This window comes from Micromys minutus, assembly GCF_963924665.1.
Source record: "Micromys minutus genome assembly, chromosome: 11".
Classification (NCBI taxonomy): domain Eukaryota; kingdom Metazoa; phylum Chordata; class Mammalia; order Rodentia; family Muridae; genus Micromys; species Micromys minutus.
Window position 1 is genome coordinate 1,144,936 of NC_137980.1, and position 14,808 is coordinate 1,159,743.

General features: G+C 40.3%; 1 protein-coding gene across 4 annotated transcripts in view; it reads left to right on the plus strand.

Annotated features, from left to right (window-relative positions):
- The window catches only part of SPATA9 (spermatogenesis associated 9), a 60,529-nt gene that overhangs the window by 32,539 nt on the left and 13,182 nt on the right, over positions 1–14,808 (plus strand). For 3 of the 4 annotated variants that reach the window (XM_080925789.1, XM_080925788.1, XM_080925790.1), the window contains 2 exons: positions 5,013–5,101; positions 12,058–12,285. In XM_080925789.1, coding sequence (XP_080781915.1) covers positions 5,013–5,101; positions 12,058–12,285 — 317 coding nt within the window. Of the gene's footprint in view, positions 1–5,012; positions 5,102–11,739; positions 12,286–14,808 lie in introns of those variants that run through there. The other variant, XM_080925787.1, reaches the window with a different exon arrangement.

Consider the following 14,808-nt stretch of genomic DNA (forward strand, 5'->3'; position numbering starts at 1 on the left):
CTGTAATTAAGACAAAGCTTGAAAATATGAATAACTGCTACGGAGTATCATTGTGCTAATTAAATATTTGTGAGCTAGTTAGAATTAAATTAAATTAATATAAATGTGTCTTTGATTCTCATCCTTTTGACCAAGTCTTGGAAATCCATAAATTTTGTCTTTCAAGTGTTCTTCACAAAACAAGACAAAAACAAAACAAAAGCCAAATAAACAAATAAAAAACAAACAACAACAACAAAAACTGATACAAGTATGTGGTAGCAGGTATGCTGAAAACCCCAGTCTTCCCGCCATTCTCACCCACTCCCCTCTCTCATTCATGCTGTATCTCCATTTCTATCATTCTCCCAACAAAGCTGCACAGCTTTGAACTGCTTCTCACTATTTAATTTCTTTACTTCACACAAATGCACACATGTATATTTTATCATTATTGTTCATTTTCTTCTCATATCCCTTATAACTGTCCCTTTTAACTCATTTGTATAAATGCCATTTTATTTTTATTTTGTTACTTGTGTCTTGATTTGGCTTGTTTTACATACTAATTTCTGGAACACATTTTTTAAAATACTGTGCTTTTCAAGATCACCAAGATTATAAAGGTTTTGATCATTATTTGATAAATAATCATTATTTGATCATTTATTGACTACACACCGAGTACCAAGCACTGTTGAGATCTGTAGCGGTGAAATAGTTAACCCTCTTTGAGCTCCTGTCAGCTCTGCACCCACCCAAGAGCTCTAGATTCACAAATGATAGACACTCACTCAAAACCTTTATTTTTAATAGCCTTAACTAGCTCAATGTTGGGTATTTCCAAACCTCCCCAGGGCCATTACACACTCTCCTCTGGTATTTCAAAATTAATACGTGCTGAATTTATACTTTATATCTGCTGCCTCAGACCCACTCATGGGAGTATCCCCTAGGGCCACTCTCCCTCTGCTTCCCATCATGGCGATGGTGATTCTGTTCCTTCTCTCCTTGTGTTTCTTGCCTAAGAATCCTAAACGTCCCACCTCTGTCTCCCTGCCCAGCCATTGGTTGATGGCTCTTTATTGATCAATCAACAACCAATTGAGCAAAGGGACCCTCAGTGTCTGGATATGTAGATTCCTGTGTGATTTTGAGAGCTGAGTTAAGACAAAGCATTAGATCCAATCACTAACAAGCTAAGATCCCAGAATTTACCTAATTGACATTTATTTGCTACTCACAGAATGACACTGATTGCCTGTTTTAAGAGGGTGGGTCCTTCCAGGAGATATTTAGCTGCTCAAAAATCCTTATTGAGGGGCCAAAGAGGAGGATTAGCAGTTAAGAGCACTTGCTCTTCTTCAAGAGGACCCAGGATCAGTTTCCAACATACACACGGAGCTCACAACCATCTGTAAATACAGTTCCAGGAAATCTGATCCCTTCTTTTGCATCAGAAACACATGTAATATACACACACATATTCAGTCAAACAATCATACACATAAAAAAAGTAACTAAGCTTTTGTCTTAGTTAGGGTTTTACTGATGTGAACAGACACGATGACCAAGACAACTCTTATCAGCATAACATTTAATTAGGGCTGGCTTACAGGTTTAGTATATTATCATCAAGGCTGGAATATGGCAATATCCAAGCAGGCATTGTGCAGGAGGAACTGAGTGTGTCACAGTATGTCCCACAGTACTTTGTCCTTTTGTCCACACTTCTTTGCTTGCAAATATTCGTTGACTTGTTGGTCTGACTCGAGGACTCTGGCTTCTGCTATGCTATCAATACTGGAACCTTATTGGGACTCCTCTGGGATATCTTGTTGTTGCCCTGTGTCATGGAGATCCTGTAGTTTTGGCTTTATAGGACTTGCCTCTTCATGCACTCCAGCAGTTCATAGGTGGGGTAGATGTTGGGATGGAACAATTCAAAGCCCGGCTCTGGCGGACCCACTACCAGCAAGGGGCAGAGCCAGTCTCCTGCTCTCCTGCCTATGGGACTGGCCATGCAGCCAGTCTCCAGAGTGCTAAGCATGGGAGAAGTTGGGAAGGCTCTCCCACTCTCACGGTCCTGGGGTGACTCACCCACTCACCTGCAACACACTCGGGGTTATTGTTTAGGGAAGTAGACATTAATAGTTTAGAGAGTAGATATCTGCCCAGCTCTACTACTTTAAAGGCTTATTGTAAATATAAAGGTTGTGTGTCATTTTTCTAGGAACTGAATGATCAAGGCAGAGTAGAAACCCCTGACAGAGATTAAATATTAATTCTACTCTTCTAGAGGCCCTGAGTTCAATTCTTAGCTACCACATGGTGGCTCACAAACATCTGTAATGGAATCCAATACCCTTTTCTGGTGTGTCTGAAGACACCTAGAGAGTGTACTCATATACATAAAATAAATAAATCTTCAAAAAATTAATTCAACATATTGGCACCCAACATTGTGAACTACTCTGTAGTTGCTAGGATTCAAGACCATGTCTCCTGAAAAGCAGCCAGCACTTTGAACCGCTAAGACATCATTCCAAGCCATATACGTCTACTTTTAAATTAGAGAAATGTTTTATATCATATGTGGTTCATCTTTCTAGGCACTAGAAAATACAGAAATAAAACATTCATCTCAAGACACGAGCAAGTCATTAATGAAAGTAATTGTTTTTCTAGATTCTCAGGAGACAGAATATGACCTGTTTCTATTTCTAACAGAATTTCTTTGGGCACAAGGATTTCTCTCTTTCAACACTGTGTGTGTGTGTGTGTGTGTGTGTGTGTGTGTGTGTGAGAGAGAGAGAGAGAGAGAGAGAGAGAGAGAGAGAGAGAGTATATGAGTGTGTGAGTATGTGATTATGTATGAGTATGTGAGTGTGTGTGAGTATATGAGTGTATGTGAGTATGTGCATGTGTTTGTGTGTATGTGAGTGTGTGTGTGTTATGAGAGAGTGTGAGTGAATGTGTAAGTGGGTATACATTGACCTTCCTGCTCAGATGGGAAGGTCCTGGGACTCAGAAGTTCAGGAACCTCACAGGTATGAGATAGGAAGGGTTCCCAATGAAAGCACATCTGAGGCACTAGAGTCACATAACTCTGAGAGGAAGCCTGCTCACAGAGGTGTTGCTGCTCCCAAGGGAGGGTATCCCCAACTGAACTGAGGAGTTAAGGAGCCCCCCTCCACTTCACTTCTTTCCTTCTTCTCTTCATTGTTTCTTGGCTTCTCATGACAGTCACCTCAGGAAGCAAAAATCATAAAAGAGATATATTAAGAGGGTCTAGGATGTGAAGGGATAAATCCAGGGGTGACTGCCTTTACTCCTAGTGAAGAATCCTTTTTATCCCATTTTGTCTCCACTCAGGAACTAGGCCATAAACCATTTGCTATCCATCCTAAGTGTATGGTACTTCGCTCCCCAATGCTGACTTGCCTGAGGCTAGGAGCTGCAGTTTCCAGTTTAGCTCCTTATAGTAAAACGGGGTGGGGTGGGGGAGGCTCTAGAATGAGAAGGGAAGGAAGTCCAGTCTCTGTCCTTGGTAAAAAGTTCACTACAAAATTATACATAAATTCAGGTCATAAATTGAATAAGAGGTTTATAACAGAGAATGTCTACATGTATATCCACTAGGAGTAATTATCTTGCTAAACATTCATCATTTACTATTAGCTTACAGTCATGGAAAGTTAAAAACCATAACTAAACTGTCATTGAAGCGTTATATAGATAAACCCAGTCAATATTTTATCTTCTGTACTTTTTAACCTTTGGTGTATATCTTCGTTATGACCTTCAATGAGTGGTTTCCATAGCCCCTTGGAATGTGCTCTAGGTTTTAGGATACTGTTGTTATTTCAGAAGCAATTAAGCAGTTCTGTTATAAAAGGGGCTCAAATGTCTTTGACTGCATTGCCATTCTGAAATGGTGGTGACCTTAGTTTGTTAGTTGCTTCTGCAGAATAAATAAATGTTCTTTGTTTTTACATGGTATCTGAGTCTGGGGTCTTCCTTCAGTGAATTTTGGACACTTATACTGGGAGCAGACAACAGGGAACTGAGGAGACACACAACCTCTACATGGGGTTTCTTAAGGAGCAGAGCTTTCTAGAACAGAGATTTTCACAGTGAGGACTGGTGGAATTTCAGTTCCTGAGGTGATTCTCCTGTTCAGACTTTTACCTAAAATTAACCTAATCTGGGAAGGATCATATTGAGGAGCTGGAGATAACTTTATGATAATTTCAGAGGCTAGAACCCCAGTTCGACAATAAGGGAGAAGGGGCCTGGTGCTCCTCAGGCCAGGGACTGGCCACATTCCTGCTTTGAGGTTTTACAAAGTTTACAAAGGGAGGCTGCCACCTTCTTTGCCACTTGAGTGAATAGCCACAGTGTGTGTGTGTGTGTGTGTGTGTGTGTGTGTGTGTGTGTGTGTGTGTGTTTAACACTGTATATGAAGTATTTTTTTTAAAAGACATTCCAACTCTTTTCAAAGGGAGCTTTGTTTTCAGGTGATCCATTAATTTTAAGTATCACTATAGAATTTAGGACAAAACTCAGTATGTAATATAGAACTTCCTAATGTGGTCCATATTTCAGGCTCCTCATTCTCCCCCTCTTGCCTCCAAACACATTCTTTCTACCACCAATTCAGTTACTTCAGAAGGTTCTGTAACTAGTTCTCAGAGATTCCATTGTGTAGTAACAAAGAACCCCAGCACAGAACCAGTGAGCCAACAGGTTCTGTTCCTGCTGGTCTGAGTGGAGAACATCCTAACCCACTAATCGCTCAGAACAAAGTTACGACTCATCATGGAGGTCAGACCTGTTGGGTGGATCTGTGGACAGATGGTGAAGAGCTTCTCTGGAAGATGTACGGCTGATCCTACCGTAACTGGGGATGGGCACAACTGGGGACAAACCCCACAGGCTTTCCTGTGTTCCCTGTTCCCCGGGAGGAGGGCCAGCGTTTCAAATGCCTGCAAATGTCACAGGATGTTTTTCCTTATTTCGCCTTTTCTTAGTTGAGGGGCTCCAGAAGGCAATCATGGACCTCATAGATGAGTTTAAAGATGATCTCCCTACCATCCTAAGATTATCACAGTCTGACGAGGTAATGTGATTTATGAGCTTCAAAAAAAGTCAAAAATATGTTATTATTTGTATCATATAAATCATTAATGCTGAGATCAGTAAGTAAAGTTTTTTTTAAATACAAATTTGTCCACAGAAAAACCAATTTCAAATTTTATTTCCTAGGAAAAGTCCTAGAGATAGACCAGGAAGTGAGTAAGGTAGATTATGTTTAGAGATGACCATTTTGTCATTAGATTAAAAATCTGGAGGTCTTTCAATCAGGAACTGACAATGTGGTTTCTTAATATTTACTTAATGTGAAATTATACAGTAGTTAGAAATACTTGAGTAAAATCTAACGTAACTAACTGAATGCACACATATAACTGAGATACACTGATACTGAAAAGAAACATTATAAATACGTGTGTGTTAAGGTGAAAAAAAAAGTGCCCATATCTACCAATTTACACAAAATAGGCACTGTATTTTTAAAGTTCTGTTCTAAAAGAATTTGAAAAAGGTAAACTTGAAATTGGAGGCCAAGGGAATTTTGAAGATGTGTATTTAAAAAAAAAAAAGGCGGCATCTTTTCTAACCTAATTATTCTACGTATCTCCTTCGAAGTACAATACACTTTATATGACATTGTAAAAGCCAGACTTGTGATAATATCAAGTGTTTAGTCCAAACCAGAAGTTTAAACAAATAGAAATCACAAAGTCTGTGCATCTTATTAGGAAAGGTATTGGAGCTGTCTTAGCCATCTCTCAAGATAAACAACTGTTGAATATTCACCAAATTACCTCTCCATCACTTGGGACTGGAAGAAAAAGATATAGAGACAATAAAAAAATTATCCCTTGTCAGTGTGTTTAATGTAATGAAGACAGGATTGTAATGAGATAAAGTTAAGAAGGTATTATTAATTTAACCTGGACTCAGAATATAAAGATCTTGGATGTCATGCAACAAAAGAGGCTAATCGTTGTTTTAATTATAACACAAACATATGACAGAGATGATTTTGAGGATGGAAATGACATCCAAGTTTTACACTGAAAATGGTTCTTAGAGCTAGAGAGACAGAGAGTTTAATGGGTCAGATCACTTGCTGTGCCAGCAAGAGTTTGAATCTTCGGCATTCACATAAAATCCAGGTATTTCTGCATGTGCCTGTACACCCAGCATTACGAGTGAAGACCGGTGGGCCCTGGAATCTCACTGGCTAGTCAGCCTAGCTGAAAGAATAAGGTTCAATGACTGTACAAGGTAGAGACTGATAGAGGAAGACACAGGAAACCCCCTTTTGGCCTCTCCATGTACACAGATATGTGCATATGCAACACACACACACACACACACACACACACACACACACACACACACAAAAGACACAAGTTATTTCTCTAGCGACAATTTTTTTCTTAACTATGGCAAAGTTTCTAGTAAGATTCTGTTACAAAAGGTTACCAAGAACATGGGGACTATAGAGACTGGAGGTATATTCAATATATCATGAAGTTGATGGTGTGGGGTGACAGGCTATTCAGGGGTCAAGGAAGAGTCTGCGTTTCTTGAATAGCTGTAAGAATAATTATTCTATTAAGTAGGATTGGCAACTATGTGAAAAACAGAGAGATACAATATAATAAAATAATTTTAGTTGGATTTTGATTCAAGGGATATAGCACATTGTGTTTAATCCATGCAGTTGAGCTGTAAATTGGAGCTTATTGATCTGAATGTAAACTAACAAAGAAAATAACCCTTCTTCATTTGGGGTAAGGTGTGGGTTCCACAGTAAGCAGTAGTTGGCAGTATATAGGACAGTAGTTGGCTAGCGAGCAGGACAAACTAAGGCTTGAAGACTCCAGGGACAAACCAATTCCAATAATTCCAGATCTTTAATTTAAAATCTAGTTACCTCCCCTCTTTGCACTCCCCTGGACTTGGATATAAAGTATTTTGAAACACTGGAAACTTTTCTTGGCCATACTTTGTAAGAGCTTTAAGAGAAGAGATGAACAGGTGTCCACGGTGAACCTAGGATGTAAATGCTTAAAGTGGCAGTAATTATTGAAAAAGCCTTAAGTCTGAGCTAGAGACATGCTAGAAGTGCCCTGTTACTTTTCCAAAATGTGCTTCCTCCATTGCTAAAATTAGAGACATTGAGACTTTATTCAACCAAAAAAAAAATCACATTTTTCATTAATTTGTTATTCACTTTACATCCTGATCACAGCCCCCCTCTCCTCCCAGTTCCCCTTCAGATACCCCTTTCCCAATAGCCCCTTCCCTTCTCCTCTGAGAAGGGGAGCCCCCTCCTCCCCCCTGGGTATTAAGTCACCACTGGGCTAGGCGCATCCAAACAAGGTAGTCCAGACAGGGGAACAGGATTCACTTTCTTTATGTTCCCTTTCATCTTTGGCTTCTGATGCTATCATTGTCACCAGATCCAAGACCATTCAGATACATAGCTGCCGCCTCCCTAAAAAGAGCTCTATGCTCTGTTTCTACACTTAATTTATTGACTTATGAGACTCAGGCCATTTATGGATGAACACAATGATAGCTTTTGCCCATTTTGAAATCCATGCTTTTTTTCACCATTTTCTTTGCTAACCTAGTGACACAAATCCACTCATATGTGTGACATGTTCAAAGCACAGGCTGTGTGTGAGTAGAACAAAAAGAGACCTCACTTCCTTTAGGGAAGTCCTTTCAAAAGTATTTGCTTCAGTATTCACCCTTCCCCTAGCTCAGCTTTTGTCTGGATTTGACAAGAATAAGTTCCACAGATGTTGAAAAGGGAAAGGGAGGGAAGGTGGTTGGGCCAGATCAGGAAAGCCGCCACCCCACAGGGCATGTGCCCACTTTGCTTTCACACAGAGCTCAATAGCTACTGAGCTGAAGTAAGATGTGATTCTGACTGTGATGGTTTGTATTTGCTCAGCCCAGGGAGTGGCACTATTAGGAGGTAAGGCCTCTGTGGAGTGGGCGTGGCATTGTGGGTGTGTGCTTTAACAACCTCATCCTAGCTGTGTAGAAGCCAGACAGATGAAGATGTAGAACTCTCAGCTCCTCCTATACCCTGACTGCTTGGATGCCTTCATGCTCCCACCTTGATGATAATGGACTGAACCTCTGAACCTGTAAGCAAACCCCAGTTAAATGTTGTCATTTATAAGATTTGCTTTGGTCATGGTGCCTGTTCACAGTAGTAAAACCCTAAGACACTGACATGGGTTTTAACTAGGTCTCTCAGCTTCATGCAGTTGAAATAATGAGAGTAAGCAAAACTGCAATAAAGAAACTGTTCGGGTAGCTATTCACTAACCCACAGAAGAGATGATAATGCTGTCTTAGAACGTTAGGATAGGGGACAGGTGGGAGGAAAGGACCAAATTCTGGGACTATTCAAAGGAAGAGTTGCATAAGCTTTACTAACAGGCTGATTTTATAGAGGGAGGATAGTAATTGCTGTGGTATAGACATGAGAGTTCGATGTTAAAACTACTGACAACAAAGATACAGGAAGAACCTGAGAAGCAGGGATGTATTCAAGTGGAGAAGGTCAATTTGAAAATCTGGAGCTCGGTTCCAGACCCATCTTAGGTGACTGAAGCGGTGTTTCCTTTAGTAAACCTCTGAGCCTCCGGAGGTTTGGTGGGTGATTGATTTCCTGGCATCTGTGAACTGTTCAGATGATGGTACAGGCTTCAAAGGAGCATCTACCTTGCTCAGATGATGCTGAAGCTGCAAAGGAGCATCCACCTTGCACTGGTGACCAGATCTGAGATGCTTAGGCTAAGAGTCTGAGAGAAAACCAGCCAACAGGCATGAAGATTACTCATTTGGAATCAATATTTAAACCCCTACACATGATTTGCTTAATGAACAAACAACATAGAATAGGTGATAGAAAAGGGGGTGAATGCCTGTCAGCTGAGAATGAAGAACCCCCCCCCCCACACACACACACACTTTTTTCCCTGTTAGGACTTATTAAGTTGTTTGCCACTGTGAAATCATAAGCATGTCCATCGACCTCTGAGGTCTGTAGGTAGATGCTTCTCCCTGACATCTCTTTGTTCACGTAGTGCAGGAGAGTACAACACCTGCATCCCTCTGCCTTGGTTTGCTTTTCTACATTTTCCTGCAAGGCAGTAAGAATGTCTTCTTGACATGGTTTGTGGGAGGGAAATTACAAGTTGCCAAGAATATTGTGTTGTTGGAAGTAACAAGTCCTTGAACCTTATATGGGAAAGGTTTTGTTTGTTTCTGTTTTCTTTTGTCTTGTTTTAAAGAAAGCATTTTAAAAGGTGTGCAGGGCATCTCAGCATCAAATTGTAACAACTAAGCATTAGAGGGAAACAAAGACCATAGTCATGAGTCATAAGTTAAGATGCAGAGACAGCTAGGATTTCATGATGACTTCTGTCTTAGAGTTTCTATTGCTGTAAAGAGACACCATGACCAAGGCAACTCTTATAAAGGACAACATTTAGTTGGGGCTGGCTTACAGGTTCAGAAGTTCAGTCCATTATCATCATGGCAGGAGCATTGGCAGCTTCCAGGAAGGAGGAGCTGATAGTTCTGCGTCTTCATCTGACAGCAACCAGGAAAAACACTGGCTTGCGAATGGCTAGAGAGTCTCAAAGCACATCCCCAAAGTGACACACTTCCTCCAATAAGGCCATACCTCCTAGTAGTGCCACTCCCTGGGCCCAGCATATTCAAACCACAGCAGCCAAAAATGCCATTATTGCAATGCAGGCTGGCCTGAAATAGTACTGTTTTCAACAAATGTCGTGTTTTGATCAACCTAAATTACACGAGCCCTACATGAAATTTGACATGTCCAAATTTTCAATGACAATTAACCTTGTTTTTATATGAAGACAAAAAGCAAGAAAGAAAATGTAGAAAGGGAGTTGGATTCATTCATCTGGTGGAATGAATCAATTTGTTTTTTTGTTTTTGTTTTTTTTTAACAGATGGTGCCAATCCATGGTAGCAAGCCATGGTCTAGAGAAGAACTGGAGGTGTGATGGTGTATACCTGCACACAGGGACAATGGAAAGAGGGGTCTGCTCAGGAACATATGATTATGAGGACAGATTTTCTTAGAAAGCAAGACTGTGTCTCAAGAAAAAATAAAACAAAAACAAAAAAAACAAAACAAAAAAATAGAAGAAAGTAAAAGATTCCATAGACATGTAGACAATTGGAAGAGGAATCTGTAGAAGATGATCATTTCACAAATGCCAACATGGCAGAGCCCCCAAACACTAATCCTTTGTAAAGTTTGTAAGCGAGGGAGGACATGGGTTAACTGTAACCATAAGTAAGACAAAGCTAGTGTCAGGTCCCTGCAGACGAAGAGTATAGAAGGGCAAGAACAGCACAGCACAGGAGAAATGGACCAGCAGACATCAGAGCTTCAGCAGGACAGGTTTTATGGCTTCTCTGGTTGTCCTTCAACCACAGCCTAGGAAGAAAACGGTGTCACATGATTGTGCCTTTGTGCTGATTCACTCTACTTTTAGGTTGCTTTTCTCTACAAGGATTGGGAGGTTAGCAGTCTGTCAACCTACTGTTGACACTAGCTACTAGATGGCACTAGCTACTCTAGCTGTTGCCTGGGAGACTAAGACCACTCACCTATGGGAATTTTCAAAAAAAACAGAGCAAAAATACATCGTCAGGGATGGGCTAGAAATTCTGAACAGTAAGAAAAATACTGAAATCACATGATGCATATTTATTTTTAAAGTAAATATGCAATATGTTAGCTCTTAGGCAGACACATGTTTGCTGCACAAGACAAAACAATTCAATTTATCAGATAGTTTGTGTATATTTAGGTTTAACAAAGTGTTGAAGACGTTTGTAGTCAATGCTTAGCCAGTATTTCCTAAGTTGTGGCCAGATGACCCCAAATTGCTTGGATTAATGACTGAACTGTCTGTCTATTGCCTGGAAGCAGCCTAACTACACTCTGTGCAGTGTCTCTGTGATAAACTACTGGGTAGAACAGAGAAGAAACTACATGCTATATGCTTTAATAATGCTACTACAGGCTTGTTAGAAATCACTAGAATTTCTGACGTTTTGACAGATAGGATTCTCTTAGACCCACAATAGATGTGCATGTAAGGCATTTTACTTTCCTTAAAGTCCTTCCTGCATATTATATATGCTCTAGCTTATGACTAGAATACTTTAAAGTAAACTCATGAAAACATGTGTAGCATTTATAATAAGTACAAATTGCTTGAATGTTTCGGGTATTGAGTAATCCTTTGGCAACAAATATTGTTTCCAGTGGAGCCTAAGGCAGGAGGATTGCCAAGTCCAAGGCCTGACTGGGTTACAGCATGAGCTCTCGTGCAGCCTGCACAACTCATGAGATCTTGTGTCAAAATATAAGTCAGAGAGCTAAGACACAGTTCAGGGCTGAAGCATCTGCTTAGCATGTCCAAGATCCTGCGTGCAATCCCAAGTACTGGGAAGAAAAGAAGAAAGGAGGCAAAGAAGATGTGATGGAGAATCATGTTTTGTTTTTTTTTTTTTTACAGCAGCTGTTAACATCAATACAAAAACACCATTATCTCCCACCCACACACACAGACACAGTGCTAGCACATACCTTTAACCCCAGCACTCAAGGCAGGCAGTGATGGGCAGATCTCTATGAGTTTGAGGCCAACCTGGTCTACATAAATAATTTAAGGTCAACCAGGATGACACAGTGAGACCCTGTTTCAAAAAACAACAGCATAAACCCTGGAAGAAAATGAAAATATTCTATCTTTTGGTTTATTCAATTCTTGATATTTATTGTAAGAAAAATGAATGTGTTCATACATAGCTTTAATAAGGCATTGTGTACAATGTATTTGTATACTCAGTTTCTGTTACATGCAGATTCTAACGTGTCAGAGAATTATATATCAGGTTCTTTTCAAAGCTTTTTTTTTCCCCCAGAAAAAAGATCCAGTGCAGAAAACATCCAAGGTCAGAATGGCCCTTGCTTTAGCCAAGATCAACCGTGGAACGTTAATTCAAGGGTTAAACAGCATATCCAGCTCCTCCAAATCAGTGGCTAAGCTTCTGCAGCCACAGCTGGCATGCAGACTCTTAGAACTGAGGAACATATCTCACCGGCTGCTGAGAGAAGTGAATGTAGCAAGACAACCTTTGAACAGTGTACAGGTAAGCGCAGGCTACACCTGCATAAGCTGAGGAACCTTTCTAAGGATTCATAACTGACCCATAAGTGACCATAGAACGCTTAGCCCTAAATATCTATTTGGACTACCCCTTTCAAGGCTCAGGGAATATCATGTGGGCGGGACAGAAGACTGGAAGAAATGCAGTGAAACCCCATCTTCTGGACCTGCAGCAGGGGCTACCTACTTCCACAGGGTTGAGCCCACTGATACCTCATCACCCACTGGGAAGGGCTCATAAGGCTATGGACAGTTAATGGCTGTTAGAAAAGGGCAAGCACTTTTTTGAGTGAGACAGGCATAGGTAAATTGCCCCAAACCAAGAACCCCAGTTCACAGGAACTCTTTCCCCCGAACGGTATGGAAGTCAGAGGGGATTTGTTGGGAGAGAAAGAAGGTGTCAATGGCCGAGGGAAAGGGATAAGACAGAAAAATGGGGGATTATGGTCAAAGTACATGATATTAAACAGAATTGCGAAAGAATAAATCGCGCGTTAAAAGTTCTTTAATTTAAAACACAGAACTGTAGTAGGTGGAGGTCCCTTCCTTTGAAATGGATAAAGTTGGTAAAAGAACTGAATATAGTAGTTTCTCATTTGACTCTGAAGGGGAAATGAGGTGGACCTTTTTTTACCTCATTATTTACTTGGCTGTATAAACCTGTCCATTTCAGATGGTTCAAAGTGAGTATAAGCACTCACTACTCATATCAAACCTAAAGGGAATTCTATAGTGGATTTTCAACGTAGTTGTGTTTTACACCTTACTCACAGAATATTGTTGTTTTCAAAATGATCTTTGGTCCACTATAAACTTACTCAGGTATATTCATCAGCATTTATATTTATTTCTAATTATATTTTTCTGCAAGGCTTTCATGAAGCTTCTGTGATTTTTATTTTTTTGGTTGTTGTTGTTAAAACGTTTTCAGGTCTAATTTTTAAAAAATTTATGGCACAGTACTTTGGATACTTCAGGGCATCTGGACTCGTTCTGTAGGGAGACTCAGAGCCTTACAGAGCCAGCATCTAAACCCTGGGTATATCAGCTTGAACACTTTGGCTGGGTTAAACCAAAAGAGTGCTAGTTTATACAAACCACCCAGACATTGCTGCATAGTAAAGCAATGTCTAGCTCTCTTCCTTTGTATGTCTTCATTCTTTTCTCTATATTCATTCTGCTCTCAGATTATCCAACATGACCTGTAACCACCTGGGGGCCTTCATCCACCCAGGCTCAAGGAGTTATGGCATAAAATGAAGTCCTGGAGCCAGTGTTCCCAGGTTCACTGGCACAGGCTGGCAGACATCCCAGTGCTCGCCTTCAAATCATGGAAGTGGGCTACATTGGATGGCCTAAGACAGGTTCCCTGCTTCCTCTTCAGAGCTGGGGTCAGAGGCCTATGGAGACCGTATGGCCTGAAAGTGGAGTGGGAAGAGCAGGTCCTCAGATAGAATGGATGCCGGATGGCCAGAATCAACAAACATTTTATCACAGTCTATCTTTAATTAGAGATTTACATTTGAAAAAACAACAAATGTTTCAATTATTCATCGCCGGAGAACAAAATTTATAAAAGGTTTCTTTGTGATTCTTGATATCTAAGAATATTTTCAAATATCTGAATGTTATCCTAATCCCCCCTGAAATGTCCTTTGAAAGTTAATGTTTTGCCTTGCCATTCCTTTTCTGGATCTTATGAAAACTATAGACTTAAAGATTATTTTTATTTTATCTAAGAATGTTTTGTCTGTATGTAATGTCTGTTTGTCACATAAATGCCCAGTGTCCATGAAGGCCAGAAGAGGGCATCAGATCCTCTGAAACTGGAGTTACAGACAACTGTAAGCCTCCATGTAGGTCCTGGGAATCGAACCCAGGTCCTTTGGAAAAACAGTAAGTGCACTAAACAGCTGAGTACTTAGTCCCCAAATCATATTTTTTATAGAGTTGTTCTGAAATGTCTTTTCAGAATATTTCTCAAGTATTTTCTACAAATTAGGTTGTCATTTCTTTTATTGATTTTCTACAAAATCAACGCTGCAAGGGATCTGAAACTATGTTGCTTTTAAGCCACCACATTTTCCTGTTGTAGACACACACACACACACACACACACACACACACACAACCTTATTTTTAAGATACCATAAGCAGATCAATGGCTGGGTCACTTCCAAATCTCATGGCTAACACACTCTCCCTTCTGATATTCCTGAATTATTTCTTACTAAAAATCTATATTTTATCTCTGTTACTCTGTCTCAGTGCCCAGCCATTGGCTGCTGGCAGCTTTATTTCACCAATAAAAACTAACTAGGAGCAAGGACCTTCCTTTCTCAGCATTTTATAGGCAGATGAGCAGGTTCCCGTGCAATTTTGGGAGCTGATTGGAGACAAACAGCATTAGAACCAGTCCACAACAGAGTGCATTCATGTTAAAAGCATCAGCCATAGCAATGTCTTGTGTTAGTCCCTATTTTTGATTCCTTCTACAGTAAGATGC